General features: G+C 40.0%; 1 protein-coding gene and 1 pseudogene across 1 annotated transcript; one reads left to right on the top strand and one right to left on the bottom strand.

Annotated features, from left to right (window-relative positions):
* The first annotated feature begins 12,513 nt into the window (after positions 1-12,513).
* LOC137182767 (eukaryotic translation initiation factor 5B-like) lies at positions 12,514-14,835 on the top strand (annotated as a pseudogene).
* Positions 14,836-15,076: 241 nt separating this feature from the next.
* Positions 15,077-18,957, bottom strand: etfbkmt (electron transfer flavoprotein subunit beta lysine methyltransferase). Its single transcript, XM_067589216.1, has 3 exons — positions 18,530-18,957; positions 18,312-18,442; positions 15,077-17,325 (listed from the first exon to the last, which is right to left on the bottom strand). Exons 1-3 carry the CDS (start codon positions 18,820-18,822, stop codon positions 16,976-16,978), a joined length of 774 nt encoding a protein of 257 aa, XP_067445317.1. The 5' UTR covers positions 18,823-18,957; the 3' UTR covers positions 15,077-16,975.
* Positions 18,958-20,082: the final 1,125 nt, after the last annotated feature.

The following is a 20,082-nucleotide window of genomic DNA, read 5'->3' as shown; positions in this document are numbered from 1 at the left end:
TTGGGGTGTGTTGTATGGTGGTGTTCATACCTGAGCAAAAGCTGATATTAACCAACTGCCGTCACGTTATCACTAAACTCTGATGGTAATTAAACATATGCCTTAAGTGAGATTATTTCCAACATAGTGTGGTGAAGGCTGCTTTCCGTTGAGCAAACGGTTGTGCCAGTAAATGTACAAAGATAACTCTTATACCAGTACCAGGGAAGTTAATTAGAGGATTAATCAGTAATATAATAGTTTGGTTGTCTGTGTGAGGTGTGATTGAAGATCGTTAGGCCCGGTTTTATTTTTTGAAATTTGAAGACGTTGAGATACAATTATCTCCAAGCCAGGTGCAACTGACTAATTTTAGGGAAGCCTGAAACACCATTGTTTCCAAGATGAATCGTATTTGGATCATTACCAAAGCGTCAAAGTCACTAATCAACTTAGCAACAATGGTAGAATAGTTCTGAGTATGATTAAAAATGAGGTGGAGCCTAGAAATAGGATCCACATTAGGAGGTGTTATGAAAGGTATATAATATGATGTTTTATGATTTTGCATTAGGTTCTTTGTCCCGGGATCAAGGCCTTGGTTTGCTTTGTATTGCTCTTGATGCACAGTAAACCTACTCACATTGAACTCTACCAGTCTCAAGTGAGTCAGGATATACATATAAGTTTTTGAGTCAATACTAATTTGGGGGAAACCTGAAGATTTATTGCCCCATCTGAAGATTTCCCACCACAATACTATGTAAAACACTGGGACATTTGAAATACAAATGAGAAGAAGCCATGAAAAATGATGAACAGAAGTGAAGTGTTGAACAGAGAAGTATTTGAAACTGTTTCTTTTAAAAGTTTACTAAAAGTATTTTTGTTCCTTTTTAACCAACAATGATCTCATACACCAGACATCTGTACAGTAGCTTTCAGTCAGTTCAAAAGTCAAGAAACATAAGTACGATGATGAAAGGCAAGTTGAAAAGCGGATCCTGCTGTGGTCGAATTCCTTATGGAAAACTATTGAAGTGTCTGTTGCATTTGCTGCTTTGAGGGTCACAATTGTCACAAGGAAGTATGGCTTTTTCCGAAACTACTTTGTTTTATCTACATTTTATTTTTTTATGTTATGCAATGGAAATTTATACTCTTATCTTATACTACTATTTTATGATTACGTGCATGTGTGTGAATTTTCTTTTCTTGTATAACCCTTGTGTGAGAAAGGACAGAAATATTATGAGAGGCCAAGCTGTGTGATTCAACCTTCAACTTCCATTTCCCAGCAGAGGCAGCAATCCCCCAGGAAGAAACACTGATAAGTGATGACAGCCCAGTTAGCATACGGAAGTGGGCCACTTCAGGTAATGATGTGGCACTGCTGGCCATCTTCTGGCCTGGACAAAATGGATGTGAGCCTGAAGTGGCCTACATGTAAAATAACAAATATGGCCCAAATATCCCAAAACAAATGTGGGCCATTTTTGGCAAAGATGCGGTGCTCTCAGCGATGTGTAAACGGGATGTGAGCCCAACCCAACATGAGACCAAGACCAACCACAACAAGTAATGAACCCGCCAACATTTTATTTACATAATAAACATCTAGCTATTTGTATGCAGACACAAAGGACTTGCTGTTGTACCAATTGACTGCCAAGGTTGTATATTATTCTAAGGGTTACATGGCAGGTGTGGCTACGACTGTAAATCTGAGTGTTTGACTTTGCTTTCTGTCTCTCTGTCTAATCCAGACTTATGTTACATACATACGTCTTTGGTTTCAAATAGTCAGTAATACTCACTTTAACTCCTGGCTGACTCTTTCTTGTTTAGCATTTTATAAGCACTATATGAACACTCTTTCTTTATAACACTTTAATATATTTTTAAGCAGATACAAGGACATTTTCAAGCATTTTTAATTTATTGTTAACAATTAATAACTCTTATGAAGTGCCCCTATCTGGTGTGTAAACAGTTAATGAATGATCGTAACATAGTTACGTTCATAAATATGTTAAGAACTCGTGGAACATGTTGAATTTGTAAGTTCCTTCCAGAAGTTTGACAAAGAATCACTGTTAAATCATCTGTTGAATAACTTTGGCATGAGAGAAGGTGAGCACTGTGCAGTCATAAATAATACAAGACCTTGGGGAGCCATAAACGCCCCTCTTTATAGCCTCGTTGCCATTGCAGTTTTGGTATAACTTCTCTGGGAGTGATCTCAGACAGACTTCTAGACCCTGAGAGATGAATCACAACAAAGACAGTCTGTGCTGAAGAGTGCAGGGTGACCTTTTCTGATCTCAGATAATGAGCATGATGATCCAATCTGAAAAATATTTAAATTCTTGACTGTCAGGGTTGGAGATGTATGTGTTTCGGTTGTGTGTAATTAAGGCCTGTGCTTTGTTATGTGACACGGGAGAAAACAAGTGATCAGAGCAGACACTTGTCTTAGATTTTTCACTTGAATGTGTTACATTATTTATAAAATGATACTCAAACATGTGAGCTGTTGTGTCGTTTTTTTCAACCATCTGAGTTAGCAGAACAGCAGCAGGACGTAATGACTCAGGTTCATTCAGCTGTCAAGAAGTCCCAGTTTGGCTCTGAAAATGGACACACACTGGTGGTGACATCCACATTCAGGGGCCTCTATAGTGTTGTACATCTTCTGGACCGCAGAGTCATCATCTTTCACCCCATTAGTGATGGCTCAGCCTACATGCAGAGGTCAGAAAGACTGTAAATGTAAGTATGTAAAACGTAAATCTGTCAGGTGTGAAATAATGTAAAGCAAACGGAGAAAGGTTCACATGGGCATTTTTAGGACAATGTAGATTGTAAGTTTGTAAGAAGGCTAAAGAGAGCCTGTGCCACCGTAGTTTGTGATGATAACTTTATTAATCAGTGACGATCAAGATATATATACAGTATATATACTTTATATATTATCATCACATGCAGAGTTTGTAGCCAACCATTGTATTATGCTGACAATATTGTGACCTGAACTTGAATTAAATATACGTGAAGTCTCTGTGTTAATTTAATCACAGTTTAGTCTGCAGGTGGTATTTAATACAGTGAAGTAATTACTTTACAGCCATTAATGTTGCAGTTCTTTTAATCAAGCCCACACTCATGAGTGATTACATTCAATTACACAATCTTACCTAAATAACTTACAACTTACAATGACACACAAGCAACTACATAACCGTCTTACAAATGGAAATGTATCATTTATAGTACAAGGATAGCATTTGACTGAATTAATAACCTCCATTATAGTGTCGCCATACAATAAAAAGGGCAAAAGATGGTATTTGGGCACTGGAAACCTTTAAAGGGATGTTGCAAAAAAGCAGGCTGGAGTACGTGCACAAAAAATGGTATTTATTAACAAAAATATGAATGAAAACAGAGGCAAAAATGAACCCCTGGAAATTCAACAAATAAGCCATAGCAAAAAGCAAATAAAATCTGCAGCCTCACAGCAAGCTGTCGACTGTTCCCTTCCCTCTGAATGGCATTTCACCTTTTCCTCACCTTACTGCAACATACCACCTGCTGAGGTAAGTATGGGGGTGAGCTACCCAGATACTACTGTAGGCTTTCAAAGCGTACAGAACAAGACACAATTATAAACACTGGATTTTTCTGTTACTGCTGACAATCACAATCCACTATAAACACACAAACTATTCATAAGTGCACGCATAAGTTCTACCAAATGCCATTTACTACAGAACAGTATCTTCCTATATCCTAACATTGCCCAGTCCCTCACTGATAAAAGGACCTAATGATGCAAACCTACTTCTCCTCTCCCTGTGTGGGAAATTTATGGTCGTAAAGGAGTATTTTAATTTGTGCATTGACATGAAAGTTAATCAGAGGGCTTCGGGGTCCTTCATGGTCCCTCACACTTAGTATGTGTTACAGTCCTGGGTGCCTGGGTGGGAGGTGAAGATAAGATGGGACTTGGAGGAGTACCAGACTCCCCTGATAATATTGATGGATAAACAACTTTGACCCAGAGATGCCCACTTGTTTTTCCCTCCCAGGTGGCGTGATCCGGCAGGAGCTGGGCTGCCCTATAAAGATGTGTGTTATGTTATGCTGAGTCGTTTAAGCTTTTGGTATCTTCTGTGATCACATAAACTTCTATATTCAAGCAAGGACAACTGATGTTTTAGAGTGATTCCTTTATTGATCAAGAAATAGATTGATCTGAAGTACAAGTTTTCCACACCCTGACTGACAGTTGATCTACCCCCAACAACCCAGACAGAACTGAAAACACACAGTGAGCTGACCCTTCTAACAGATCATTAACCTGTAAACAAAGATCACACAACACCAATGTAACCACACACAGCAACCAATGTATTCAATTATTTCAAACCTGACAAATTAACATTTGACTGAAAAATAATGATGATATAACACACAAACCAATGATTTATTTATTTTTATTTTTATGTTATTTGATCGGGACGATGCAATTTAAAATAGTTCCAATGCAGAGCATGAAACTGATGTGCTGCACAGAGAGTTTATAGCTATTGCTAATTTTCAACTCTTGTTCCTAGTTGGGCTTTACATGTACAGTGTAATTAAATATACAACTTTCATTATCATAAAACCACAATACACTACAGATATGGAACGATGGGGGACAGGGCCTAGTGAAAAGGGAGAAGAGCAGCCTTTTCACACGCACAAAACATCAAATAGGCACTTAAACAAACAAGACATAATGTGTTAATATGAGAGCTTTAGAAGTGCTGGTAGGTGGATTTTGTTACCTTTGGACAAGCCAGGCTAGCGGTTTCTCCCCTAAGCTATCCGGTTGCTAATGGTATTGATATTTACTGTACAGACATGAAAATGGTACCAATAACTCTTGGCAAGAGTTAGATAGAAAGCATATTTCCCAAAATGCCAAACTATTCCCTTAAAGCATAATCATTAATCATTGATTGGCGTAATCTCAATTTGAAACTGTGACCCCATAATCAGTTGGGAACTAGAGCTGGGCAATATATTGATATTATATTCATATCGTGATATGAGACTAGATATCATCTTAGATTTTGGATATCGTAACATACTGAAACGGCATAAGTGTTGTCTTTTCCTGGTTTTACAGGCTGCGTTACAGTAAAATGATGTAACTTTCTGAACTTACCAGACCGTTCTAGCTGTTCTATTACTTGCCTTTACCCACTTAGTCATTATATTCACATTATTGATGGTTATGTATCAAAAATCTCATTGTGTAAATATTTTGTGAAAGCATCAATAGTCCTCCCCACAATATTGTTGCAGTATTTGGTCAAAACTATCATATCACCCAGCTCTATTGGGAACCATAACAAAACCTGGGTTATAAACAGGTGATAATGATGAAGGCAGAAGAGTGCAGCTCAGCATTAGCATCACAAGATAGAAAGAGAATATATTGATAAGTGATTGGATGATGGATTAGGCAAGGGGGGGTAAATGAGAGTAAAAAGGAGAGGAGAAACATCTCACACTGACTGAAAATGAGATAAACTCTGCTGTCTCTGTGTTTCAGCTGAAATAGTTAAGAAAAGGCTGGAGGAGAAGAAGAAAGTCTAGATATGGTTTTGTATATTTGAAAACAATCAGTGACTTAGATTTGTGAAAATTCTTACATACATGAAGAAAATTGTTATTTTGTCATACATAAAAAGAGAGAATAAAGAAAATAATACAACAAATATGGTTTGATTTCAAATCATTTCCACACCCAGTACACTGCAAAACCTTATTCTCATTTGCAAGTAGCTGACACTGTGATATCAATCTGTTTTTCTCTCAGCCACATCCACTCTATAATAACTTCAACAATCCTTCATCTGCTGTTGTTTGTTTGTTGTTGTTTGTTACACCGGAACTACAGCCAGTCAGACACAGAGATGATAATCGCTCCACTCAGACAAAACCTTCAATAGATATTTGATTATTTTGTCTTAGTCTTGTGTTTCCACACTTTCCAAGAGTGTGTCTGTATCTCTTTTACTCTACTTCATTAAAATGAAGAAAAATATTCCAGGTATTTATGTAAGGATGGAAACTCAAAAGAAAACCTAAATACATGTAAAAAATGGAATTTATCTGGAATTTATGAACATGATACAAAAAATGAACTACATTTAGCATTGATTACTTAATCATTAGTTCATGTGTGACAGTGAGGCTTCGTGCAGTGTCTGCAGGGCGATAAAGATGTGCTGCACACGAGACAAAGCACGACTCACATGACTCAAGAAAGTGCCTTAAACAGCTGATGAAGCTCAATGGCTGTGAATACACACAAAAAAACAACATAAAAACACACATGGAGGTTGTGAAAAGATAAACTTTGTGTGAAACAGACAATTTAAGAAGTCATGTTTTCTTTGTATGCATGAAGAAGAAACGAGAATAGAAGTGATGTGACTTTGACAATGAACTACGTATGCCTTCCTAGTGACAGGCCATTGATGAAGTCAATAAAACAGACTCAGTCATGTTGGCCTCTTCTGGTCCAGAGTTCTTTATACTGATAATGGAAACCAGACCTGCTCTTTTATTTTCTTTAATGGCTTTGCAAGCATTGCTGTGCCTGGTACTAATCCCTCCTGTTGCCTTAGAAGTCGAGATGAAATAACGTTTTTGAGAAGGGGTGTTGAGGACTTGTGCTGTTCTGCCTGATCTGGTCCTCGTGTTCTTTTAATGAAGCAATAGGAGAAGATATTGTTAGGCTCAAAATCAGCTTTATTTTAATACCAGTAGAATATGCAATATTACAGAGCTCTGGGTCTGACTATAGTTTCCCTGACAAGCAACAGAGTGTCTATCAGTTCACGAAGTCTGACTCACTATATCACCCTGACCCAGTATTTTATAATACATAGATCAAGAAATGTGCAACCGGGGTGTTGTCGTCTTCTCATTGGTTGACCGCGTCCTGCTTCTCCTTTTCGTGGTATCTGACTCCATACCTTCGGCCATGCCTCTAGGTGATCTGAAACTTCAACCGTCAAAACATCCTGCTTTGCACAACCTATGGGTCAACATCATCTGTGCACAGCTTAAGACCTTCAGGCTATACGTGGCATTGTTTTTCACAGTTGAATGGGCGAACTCTCACGCTTCCTGTTTTGTTAGCTGAAAGCAGAAGTTGAGGTTAAGCTGACCTATTACTAAATTCTGGGAACATGTGAATTGTAAGTTTCTTACGTCCAGTACCACAGTCCACAATGTTCGAATACAGTATAACAAGCTTTCTTTCACACAGTATAAAAAATGAATCTAATATCTAAAACACCTCTATTAAAAATAAGCTTATAAAATCTCTTTGCTAAAAAGCAAATCAAGGACTTTATTTGTTGCAATTATGTTTTAGCAAAAGCATCAATCATAACAAGAAAATATCCTTCAGGGGTGGAGGTGGCAGGGGCGAATTCCATGGCTTAGTTATTGCTTGCTGATTCGCTGGGTTACAAAGCACGATCATGCAGGGGTGGAGCAGCGATTTTAAAAGTGTGGGGGTTCTAGAGGTGGGACATAAGCACGGTAACCCCCCACCTTTGAGCCCCGTTCCAGTCTCAACATGCAAAATCAAAATGAATGCCTTGCATTTAAACAATTTCTTCTACTACTGTAGTTGTAACCACTGCTTCAGCTTACCATAAAATAAGTCATTTCTGAGTCCATGGACTAGTACAATCTAAACTGTCTTCAATTTTTTTTTTTTTTAAAAAGTGTCTCCTTTAGTAGGAATCCAAAGGGACCTTTAATTGTCTTCAATTGGGAAATAAAATACCAAAAGTTGTCCAGGAGGTTTTGTATCAGCAGGCGTCAGTTCCTCTCCAACAGCCACAGGGAACAAGCGGTCCCTCTTCATCTGAAGTCCACCTCAAAGCTAACAGGAGAATATCACATAAGCAGGTGATTTGAGGCTAGTGAGTGCAGAGAGTGAGCAACTAGCTCTCACAGGCTAACGGCCACACCTACAACCATCTGAACCCTTTTTAAGCTCAGTAATAAATAGTAATATCACTGTGGTCTAGTTTTAATACACAATACAAACTATAGCTCATTCTAACTTATATTAAATGCAAAACACACATTACTCCCTAACATAAGGAGTAAAACTATGACATCTAAAGCAAAATATTCCTTGGACATTTAGCTTAAAATAGCATGAACTGTGTGAGTTTACATTCGGGGACACAGAGGTAACTTGTACATATTCTTGCTAAAGTCCGCCTAGCATGGTGGCTAATTAGCGATTAGTTTAACTCACGATTAGCGATTAGCATATGTCAGGATGAAATGTTAGGTTTTGAAATTAGATGTTTTATATTGATACTTTTATGATAGATTTTACAATTAGATGATTTATATAACATTTCAATACTTTTACAATTACCTTGTTTTTCTATCTTCTTCCTTTGTAATTAATCATGTAGAAGGGTTACACATAATGCTGATGTGCCAATATCATGGAGTTGTATGTCACGTGAAGGTGTGCAGGTCATAAGCATTAACTCCATGGTGTGAAGAGTTGACACAATGGAAAGCATTGAATCAACAACGCAGAAACCAGACAGACAACAACAGAACATGGCACCTAGAAGGTGTTACTAACTGTCTGATCATCAGTGATCAGAAAACAAAGGGGAGCCTTCAGGAAGACCAGGAAAGGAGCGGGGGGCATTTACATTTGGGCAGGATCAAAGAGGGTCAAGCATTGTCTGCATAGGGCCAGCAGAGCAGGAAGAGAAGGACATTTACATTCAGGCAGGATCAATCAAGGAGAAATCAGCAGGGGGCAGGAGACAGGAAGGATATACATTTGGCATAGAGGCTGGGAGCTGAACCCAGGTGTTGCTTGCCTATCCAGATGTGTAATCTTCTTCCTCACACTGTCTCAACCTGATTGGAGGAATCGTGTGCCAGGAGGCTGGGACCAGCCTGTGCACCAACGAAGGGAGAGCTAAGTCTAAACCACGGCCCCTCCCCAACTATAGTAACCAATCATATTAATTCTGTGTCTTCTTATACTGTGTATTGTAAAATTTCCATACCCTTTTCTGGCCAATAGGTTGCAGAGTAACAGCGCTGGCTGACTGCGATTTTTCAAACAGAAAAGGTCCTTGTACAAGCTTTTAATGATACAATTTGAAATAAAAGGTTAAACGGTACTTAGGAGTTGGTCCTTTCTCAAATCAACGAACACGCTGACACATACTAATAACCATTAATTTGGTCGTTAAGACTTTACCATTAGGCAGACAGATGTTACACATCTTAAATATGAATGCTCACCTTTGTCTATGACTATTTAAAAACAACAATTGAAGTGACTTCAAAAACTACATTTGACACCTGGCTTACATTTAGGATAGCCTATTTCATTTATGTTCAATGATGTTAGCTTAGCCGACACATCACATAACAAGACAAAGTTACAAAAGAAAATTCTACATTACTATCTAGTTAAATAGTTGTTTCATACCTCTGATCTGTTATTCTCTGATCTGTTATCACAGCCAGAAGCGAGTAACAGGAGCACCGTTGCTGAATGCACTATACTACTACTATACTATACGTTACTTCAACTGTTTACTCTTCCTTGGCCAGGTGGATTGGTCAAATGGCTGTGATTGGCTGGATGGCTGTTCAATTAATCTAACTTGACCAATAGGTTTTTCATGTATGAGAAACTCAGTTTCGTTTCATCAATGACGACCTCAGGAAAAAGTGTGGGGGGGGGATTATATTTCTGTGAAAGTGCGTAACACCCACGGCTGCGACGCCCCTGCGATCATGATTCTTTTTCTTGCAACATGATAACAATTCTGGAGAAACACAAGAAAGACACCGATGTACTCAGCGAGTTTTTGCTCTTGACTCCTTGTTTTTCTGAAACTCATCAATTGTTACACTCTAGACAAACTATGCACCAGAGATGACTCACGCTTTCTCTGTAAAAACATCAGAATAAACGGCTGCTTTGTTTCAAGCAATAAAAGCTGCTGTCTGTCTCACTGTCATGGGTCTGCTTGTCAGACTTGTCGGGGCTGTTGCTCTTTTGTCAGTTAATGAGCTTCTCTGTGAGAACAGATTCAGTTTAAGACAGTGTAAACATGATATGCATTACAAGTTCAGAATAACTGCTTTGCTTTGTTTAGTTTTATCAATTCATTTCCAAGTTAATTTTTTCAGTAATTACTGGAGAAACCTGTTGCATAGACATTCATCATTTATAAGCTACTTGTTTGTCAGTATCAGTATGAACAGTTGCGAAAAGCAGTATTAATATCACATTAATATTAATAGCCTATGCATTTAATACAAATTAACATCTTATTGTCAAACACGTTGTGCCTATTACAAAGTAGAACTTCACAATCTACAGTACGTTCAGTATCAACACCAATAAAATACAGTTAGTTTTATGTAACATGACATCAGTGTTATTTAACAGCCTGGTTGCCAGAATAAAACGGTGGCAGTTTACGTTTCTGCAAACCACAGAAACGTTGAATATCTACATTTTAACACGTGAAATATGTAACATATTAACATTTCAACAATACGTATCATCTCGTAGTTCACACGTGGTCTATATGAGCTGATCTTTCCTGTTGAGAGGAGGAGGGGCCGGTAGATGGTTAGTAAGTTTCTTGGCAGGAAATCAGCAGAGAGCATGGTTCGTTTATTTTATTTTTTATTTTAACCATATTTAAACCATGATCTTTCCCTAACCCTAACCAAGTGGTCTTTGTGCCTAAACCTAACCAGACCTTAACCACAGTGTTGTCACACCATAAAACATCATTATTCAACGGGTAGAAATGTTAATATGGTACATTTGTAGAAATGTTGATATGATATGTATTACACGTGTTGAAACGTATATATTCAACGTTTCTGTGGTTTGCAGAAACATTCAATGCCAATGTATTCTTCTGGCGATTGGGTTGTATTTAAAGATGTTGGTGACTAAACAAATCATGTAGCATAACTTCCTACTTTACTCATTTGTAAAATCATAGGACTGGTGGTAGTGCATGGCCTCATTTTGCCAGATAATCAATAACCTACTCTCTGCCTTCAAACACACATTTTAAAATATATAAAATATATAATTACACAATATGACAAGTAACAAGTATTAAACTGTTGAACATGTGAGTGTTGGATATCCCCCCTCCTAATCACAGTTAAACTGTGTTCTTAACCCTCTTGTTGTCCTCTAGGTCAAGGTGACCTGGCGGCCGAAAACGTCCCTTTGTGCGTGCGTACAGTAGGATATGTCGTGCACATGACATTTGTGATTCTTGAAGCGGTTATCTTTTGTTTTTGAATAATAGGAAGAAAGTAAGAAAAAAAGAATAAAGGGAAAAAAAAGATGACACAAACACTTCATATCACAGAGCCGCTACTTTATTGTAGCCCTCCCGTTGTCCTCTGGGTGGAGGTGACCCGGCGGCTGATAACGTCCCTTTGTGTGTGCATACGTATGTACGTGCCTGGGTGCGTGCAGTAGGAGTTCTCGTTGTGCATGACGTTTGTGGTTCTTGAAACAGTTATCTTTTGTTTTGTTTTGTTTTTTTGAATAATAGGAACAGAGTAAGAAACAGAATAAAGGAAATGATGACACATGACGCTTCGTATCACAGAGCCACTACTTTATTTTAGTTATCCTTTTCTTTGTTGTCATCATAACAAAAGGTCACACACACAAAAAAAAACTAACACACATCACTTTAGTCAGTTCTGTAAATTTCGTCGGGACCATCTCTGTAGGGCGTCGCACGTGCTGACGAGGTGCGAGCAGACCTGGATCGTCTGAGCGTCGTTGAAGCCGTCATCCCAGCAGAACTCTTCCGTACAGGGGATGAGACTTGACTCTGTCCCCGCGGTCTCCCTTTTCTTCTTCTTCTTCTTTGTCTGAAAGGTCCTTTCCCTGGGTCGTGGCCACGATGGGGGCGGTGGCGGCAGAGGCTGCAGAGGAGGCCGCGGAGGAAGCTGCAGAGAGTGCAGATGACGCACTGGTGGTGTCGTCGGGCTCCCCGTCCACCTGCTGCTGCCTCTGCTGCTGCCACCTCATCATTATCATTTCTTCAGCCCCGTTCCTCATCTCGTGTGTGTGTGTGACTCATCATCAGTTGTTTTTTTTTGGAGGTTTCCGTTGCACGAGTCATTATCTGCTACTGAACATTTCCCCGCTTGAGGGGATTTTTATGTATGACTCATCTCCTCCTTCTCTTCTTCTTCTTCTTCTGCTCTTCACTGTCCCTCTTATTACCTTCACATGCCCTCGTTCCTCCCCCCGTCAGCATCGGTTCTCCGTGACCCGACGCGACGCCGCTCTTCTCCTTCCCCTCGTTCTTCTTCTTCTTCTCCTCACTGTCTCTCTTATTACCTTCACACGCCCTCGTTCCTCGTTACGCCGAGAGCGAGGGGGCGGGAGGACGAGGGGAAGGCCAAGGAAGGAAGAGGAGAGGAGTCGAGAACGAAAGGAGAGCATTTCGCAACGGCGAGAGCGAGAGGATAGGAAGATGAGGCAGCTGCGACAGCAGCAGGAGAAGAGTGATCGGGAGCAAGAGGAGAGAACAGAGGAGGATGAGGAGGAACAGGAGGAGGATACGAGGCGTTTCGCTGCCAAAAAGGCCCAAGGAGAGACACGGTCCTGCGAACCTCGCTCCGGCTCCGACTCCGACTCGGAGGAGGAGGAAAGGACAAAGCGAAAGCGGTGCGAAGAACGAGAGGAGGATAGGGAACAGGAGAACATGAGGCGGTCGGCAGCCGCGAACAACCTCTCTGTGATGAGGTGTTTCGCTGCCAAAAAGACCCTAGGAGAGAGCTTGTCAGGCGAGCCTCGCTCTGAAGAGGAGGATGTATCAGAGGAAGAAGAAGAAGAAGCAGAAGGAGAAGGGGAAGAATATACCTCATCAGAGCAGGAAAATGTAACATCATCCTCGGGAGAAGAAGAAGAAGAAGGAGGAGATGAAGAAGAAAACCTTGTTGTTGCACCAGAGACGTTCCTGTCAAGAAACAGGAAAATAACTTGGTCCTCTGCACCGTACCAAACGATGCCCTCGCAGCAGCAGCAGCAGCCCTGGCTACCGTGGCCCACGGCCTATGCGGCTTCCAACGCACGAGATATCGTCTCGACATTCTGCCTCTTCCTCACACCGGAAATAGACAAAATCATCCTGGAGGAGACTAATCACGAGGGTCTTAGGAAATACGGAAGAGACGGCTGGAAGCGGATGGATGAGATCGACCTGCATGCCTACATGGGGCTGCTCATCCTAGCCGGCGTGTACAGATCCTGAGGCGAGGCCACTGCCAGCCTGTGGGACGCAGATAGCGGACGTGCGATTTTCCGTGCCACGATGTCGCTCAAAGTCTTTCACGTTTACTCGAAGCTGGTGCGGTTCGATGACCGCGAGACGAGAGCGGAGAGACATGCCTCGAACAAACTGGCGGCTGTGAGAAAGGTCTGGGACGCGTGGGTCGAGCGGCTACCGACCCTCTACAACCCTAGGCCTCACAGTGGATGAGCAACTGGTCCCGTTCAGAGGTGACGACACAAACGATAAATCAATAAAAACTTGTCTCTTATTTATATATATAATATATTTTTTTTTTTTTCTTTTATGTTTTGAATACAATAAAGTTTGTCTTTGTCTTTCTTTTGGTAGCGATGGGATGAAACCCACACACACACACATACACAGATTAAAGACAGAAACCTGTTCCAGGTTTTCTGTTGGAACTGAGAAAAAGATGGGGTGGAGGGTGGTAGTGGAGTGATAAAATAGACCGTTCTGTAATCTCTCTCTCTCTCTCTCTCTCTCGATTCCACTGACACCCAAGGCCGTTGCCTCTTTTCAACAGTATATGCTGAACAAGCCTGCCAGGTATGGGATCAAGGCGTGGGTACAGGATGCATATGTTTGGATGAATGTGTGAGCTGTTTTCAGGTACTGCACAGCAAATTTCGTTGTAAGACTATGTGCAATGAAAATAAAGGCATTCTATTCTATTCTATTCTATTCTTCCATTGGATTACTCAGTGTATGAATTGCCCTTATCATAATGCAGGACATCTCCAGGAATCTGCAGTAATCACAGTTTGCTCTTTAAACTCTGACAGGATTTGCTGAAGGGTGTCACTCCTCTAGTGAAACCCTGAGCACAGATTTCCTGATTCAGCTCAAATATTGACCTGCTGTCAACATCTTTGCTTCTTCATCAAGTGAAGTTCACTGTTCCTAAATCTGAATCGATTGCCAACATCAGTTTTGAATTTGAATGATCTCATATGTTTTAAACAAGACTTCTTGAAGAACATTTTGTAGGAGAATAAGAGCCAGGTCACTGTGACCTGGAATGAGAGCCAGGTCACTATGACCTGGACTGATGCCAAACATGTCAGCCCACCAACCAAACAGGAGACATCTGGAATATTGGGAAAGGGGCAAAGTACCACATACACACACACATAGTGCAGAGACGCCCACTCACATTTGGTCAAAGTCCAAGATAAGTGAAATTGAGAAATGTCCCATTCTTCTTCAGGATTTGAGCTAGCCAAAGAGTCTGGTAAACAGGATGAAACCTATCACACAACACAAACACATACACACACACAGCCTGTTTTCAGTATAAAAAGGCATGTCCGGTTCTGTAACCGGGACGATAACTCTAAGTTGTTAGTAGGGCCGCTGTGAATAAAGAGATTCCCCATCTGACACCTGTGTCTTGACCATCTGATTCCTCTTTCATCCACCTCTTTCTGCCACAACAATTCCAAATACAAGAGTTTTGCAGACTACCATCACTAATAATAATGCTGATGATGAACATTAAAAGAGAAGCATCAGACATTGGTGATGGATTTCTCTCATACAGATGTGGCTGAGACAGGACAGATGGGCAAATAAATCTTCAGATCTTCCACAACATAATTTTCTCTCAAAAATAGTCAAAAAAATACTTCAAAACTGTAGAAAAAACACTAAGTCAAGCAGAGTTAAGTGCAATATTTGATTTATTGTGTATTCAGCAAGATACAAGCCAATCGAGGCTGGTTCATGAAGCAGACACTCAAAAAAGAATGAAAAACCACAATCTTGTATACCCTGGAGAGCACCTCCCAGTGTGGAGTCTACTCCTCCCATTAAGCAAATTCTAGGGACTTTCCAGTTATTTTCCATTTTCCAATGAATTTGACAATTTGCCAATAATGACTTCATAGGATAGACACGTGGCAATAATCCAACATCCTTTTCTTCCACTATTACCAGTCTGATTTTTACAGTCAAAATAAAAAAGAGGCCTAAAGGCCATTATTGATTAACACTTACATGTATTGATCTTTAATAATGCATTAATGATTAACTAACACACATAGACTTTTAATGAAACATTATTACAAGTTGCATTACCTTTACTTCACCCCACTCCCACATAGTGTCCAGGCTAACAAACGTGTTATCTTCTTTTTGTTGTTTTGCTTTACAATGCTCAAACTTGCAATGTATTATGTGCTCTGGTGGGCTTTTCCCCGGACATCAAATGCCTTTCTTGGCACATTTACCCTCTACTCCTTCACCTCTGGCTATGATCTGAGTCATCTCTTCATGCTTCTGTAGTACACACAAACTTTATCATGTAGCACACACACATTTGATCATGATTTGTTGTAATACAAAGATGCTATATTAACTAAAAAAACACTACAACAGGACACAAGCAGATTTAAAATATTGATATTTAGGAAACATGTTTGGATGAAAGCTTTTTCTGGAAAATAGTTTGATTACTTTCTGACTCAAAGATCATGTATTGTTGACTTTGTCGTTGTTCAATTTACACAGTCTCCACTAGAAGGTGTCTCACGTCACCTATTCATTACATTACGGGATGTATTTTTGTTGAGGTGCAATGACTGGCGCCAGCAGCTACTGTTTGGTATTTTTCCTGACCTTGAAACTCGCTTTGCTTGTCTGTATGGTATTTTGGTCAGTGCAGAGTGCACGGTGCACAGGTGGGAACGGAGGAAGAAGCAGCGCAAAGACAGTCACTTTATTTTAGTTGACATTTGATCCTAGATGTTGCTCTCAAAACAGATGTCTCAGAAGCCCGTCAATTTGTGACACAACGTAAATCTGCTGCTGCTTTGGTGATTTTAACAATAGGAAATATTTACTTGCTAAGTACTTGCTGCAGACGTGCTGCAACAACGGATGCTTGAAATATAAATAATGTATTTCAATTCAACAGTAACACTTTATAATACAGCCCGCGTTTTACGGTGTAACTTCCCATCACTTACCATGTAATTTCCCAGAACTTACTGGGTTCCGTTACATTCTGGTTCCAGATGGAAACATTTGTTGATTTTGAGTCAAGTCTTTTATGATATCAAACTAAATACTTTGAGTTTTTAGTCTGTTGGTCGGACAAAGTAAGACATCTGAAGAAGTCACCCTGGGCACGTGGAACTTGTGATGGACATTGTTCAATATTTTCTACCATTTTATAACCCAATCAATAAACTGATCAATAAAGAGAATAATCAACAGATTAATGGATAGAGAAAATCATTGTTAGTTGCAGCCACACATTAAATTACAGGAAATTAAAGATGAAATTGGTGACACAAACAAAATGTTGAGTCATTTTTAAATTGTATTGCTTTCACAGTTCTGTTCATTCTTTATTGTCCCCCATTGGAAATTTGGTTGCAGCATGGTGAAATTCATATGAAAAGATTTTATTCCTACTGTATATGAACATCATATCAGAAAATAGTTGTTGGTATTTTCACTCTAGGAAAGGCAGCAAGTGAAGTCACCCTGTGTAGTCAGTCTACATATGACATAATAATAAATTAAAAACATAAAGAACAAAGGATCCCTTCTAGTCCTCACAGTTCAGGATGGTAGCGCCAAACACTGCTGCAGGTCAGACCGTAGTTCTCCTCTCGAACAGACTCGGGCAGCTCAAACTGGGCCAGCTGATGCAGGAGCCTTCGGATGCCGTGCTCCTCAAACTGGGCTCGCCCAGGATCTCCGATCAGAACTTGGCTGCCGTGGGTTTTAATGCAGTGGTCCAACCAGCTGTGAAGGGTGGTGGCAAGAGCCTCATCGTAGAACATGTCACCCAGGAGGATCAGGTCAAAGCTCTCAGGCTCTGAATCAATCATGTTGTCAGTCACACAAACAGGCGGCTCCAGGCCGTTCAGCTCAAAGTTCATGCGGGTAGCAACGGCTGCAACTTTAATACAAAGAGGCACATTTAGTACTTTGCACCAGCTCACCAAACACTGGATCTGTATCCATATTCCTTTCTACACGGCAATGGTTACTGCACTTAATATACAAAAAAACAAAACAAAAAAAATCAACATGCTTCATCGTTTTGCACTAAGAGGAAATGATAGAATACATACACCGACAGACATAAATCAATATTTTTTAGCAGCTGTGTCACCACCACTTGCAATTAATTTCTAATTAAAAAAAATCTTTACTTACTTTTTCAGCTGCTCCTACATTTTCTCTGTGCACTGTGGCATGATAGTGTACCTCAACAGCACACTCAGTGTGAGACATGCGCCTCCCTACCTACAGGAACTACCACTACCACAAACCTCCACCTACACCCTCAGATCTGCTAGCAGCTTGCTCCTCCGGGCCCCCAGAAGCTCTGCACCATGGGGGATCGAGCCTTCTGCTCTGCTGCACCATGCTTGTAGAACAGCCTTCCTAACCATCTGAGAGCAGCACAGACCCTAAAAAAAACCCTTTCTATTCAGGAAGTCTTTTTCATCTTGTTTTTTTCTTTATGTTATACGTTTTCAGTGCAGTAGCACTTTGAAAACTTTCATATGTACTGCAAATGAAAAGTACAGTACATATGAAATGCATTGTTATTAATATTAGCATTGTTAAATAACCTGAAATCTCAGATCAAGAGGGAGACATCTTGGGCACCTCATCTGAAATATTTAGAGACAAAGTGAATGTGTGGGTTTACTTACTATGTCTTCTTGATACTGATCTTGTGATCTAGAGATTATATTGAAGAAAAATCCCAAGTTTACTAAGGGCTCAACAGCAAAATGTTGCCCCCCTGACAGGTTAATCCGGCCATTGAGTAGTTACATGTTTACACATCTGTCTATACAATAAAATGTTCAGGAAACTGACTAAAAAGGTTAATAATGACAGGAAAAAGTCCAAATGTACACAGATGCATACCAGTGTCAATGTCATTGGCGACTACATGAGCAGCACCACACAGTTTTGCAGCGATGGCTGAAGCTCCACATCCGCTCCCCAGATCCAGGACCGTGTTCCCCCGACACACTGCAGGGTTATCCAGCAGGTACCTGCAGGGAGGCGGTGGCATCAGATGAGGCTGTAACTCACACACATAAAACAGCCTCTGTTGTTTATTGTGAGGCTTAAAACTGTACCTTGAGAGCGCCTGTCCTCCTGGCCAGTATATGGCCCAGTATGGGTCATCAAAAGGCCACAGCTCAGGTCTCTCAAACCAGAATCTGCAGCTGGAGGTGAAGAGTCTCAGATTGATGTCTGGAGTCAGACTCTGTCCTCCGACTATCTGTGTGTTCTCTGATATAAACCTCCTGATGTACTCATCGGACTGACAGCTGTTTGAGAAGAATTTGTCTGTCTGTTTGAGCGATTTAAAACAATCCTTAACGTAAAGAGTTAATCTTTGAGGTGTTAAAAGTCTCAACATGATCATGAAGTTAGTTTGAACCTGCAGTGCTTGTCAAGTTAACCAGATTCACGATAACAGTGCTGAAATAACGCGTCCACTTCCAACTAGCCATTGTTTTCTACACGATTGCAAAATAGTGTCGGACCAAAATTCCGTCGACCTCCTGAAACAGGAATATAAGATCTACGTTCCGCTTGAAAAGGTTCCTACACAGAATATGTTGAATGGATGATTGATATGCTTTTACAAATGAAATAATAAAGCGTTTTAGGTCTTAACCATAACATACTGTATATTAGCAATATAGAGAATAATAGGATATTTTCATATGATGTGATATTTTATTGTTTCCTATCTGTCATTTGGACTTTTTATTTTCATTTTTCAGTTATTCAAATGATTAACAGTAGCTATTACACAGTTTATAGAATACGGATAATATTAATAATAACGTATCTGTAAATTCCACTAAAACTACAATAAGATGATGACAAGAAGAGACAGCCCCATCCCTACTTCACAATAGTGTAATAACAACAGTAATGATGACAATATACGACTCTAAATTATTTTATTTCACCCTCTTCATCACTGCAGTGTGACCAATCAATACAATTGAGAGAACTGAAAATATAATTATGATTTAAATTTATTGGATTGGATTTTTTTCTACATATAAAACACTTTTGTCCAAATTCTACACAAAACAAAAAAAAAAAAAAAAGAAGAAGAAGAAAAACAAAACAAGACACAGATTCAATCCAACATGGCACCTGGATATGCAAAAATAAATAAATAAATAAATAAAAAATTATATAAAATAAAACTAACTAACACAAACACAGTGTCCTCAAACTGAAGCATGACACAGGAATTATAGCGGTCCAGGATTATTTTAAGTAGAATGGTTAATAGTGAAATTATGAGTCAACTGTAGGTTTCAGCGTGTGAAAATGACACCGTGTGTGAGCAGATGGTGTCACACACTACATACTGTTTATCCAGTAGCAGTGGGGACTGGAGCCCGAGGCTGTAATTACAGCCCCCCCTTATGCTCTCATCATGTTTAAAGATATTGCTTTTTGATGGAGGAGGTGGGGGAGTCCTAATGGATAGTTTTCATCCTGTCATTGAAGTTACCTGGAGGTGACCCTCATGGCCTGCTCCAGCACACTCACAGATCTGCACGGGGATTGTTTTTTATAGATGGCTGCTGTCTATCAGGGCCAGCGGGGTGTATTGACTTGATTTCATATGGGAATTGCAACCTTGAGCCCCTCGTTC

The sequence above is a fragment of the Thunnus thynnus genome, chromosome 5 (genome assembly GCF_963924715.1).
Source record: "Thunnus thynnus chromosome 5, fThuThy2.1, whole genome shotgun sequence".
Classification (NCBI taxonomy): domain Eukaryota; kingdom Metazoa; phylum Chordata; class Actinopteri; order Scombriformes; family Scombridae; genus Thunnus; species Thunnus thynnus.
Note: the sequence above shows the minus strand (reverse complement) of the source record. Positions and strands in the feature narration are given on the sequence as shown.

What these genes read in the sequence shown, in the direction of transcription:
- etfbkmt (XM_067589216.1), bottom strand. Translation starts at nt 18,822, where the DNA reads ATGATCATGTTGAGACTTTTAACACCTCAAAGATTAACTCTTTACGTT. An exon ending in GGAGGACAGGCGCTCTCAAG is followed by an intron (nt 18,443 to 18,529) that starts GTACAGTTTTAA and finishes GCCTCCCTGCAG; the next exon opens with GTACCTGCTGGATAACCCTG. An exon ending in CGCCAATGACATTGACACTG is followed by an intron (nt 17,326 to 18,311) that starts GTATGCATCTGT and finishes TTTGTATTAAAG; the next exon opens with TTGCAGCCGTTGCTACCCGC.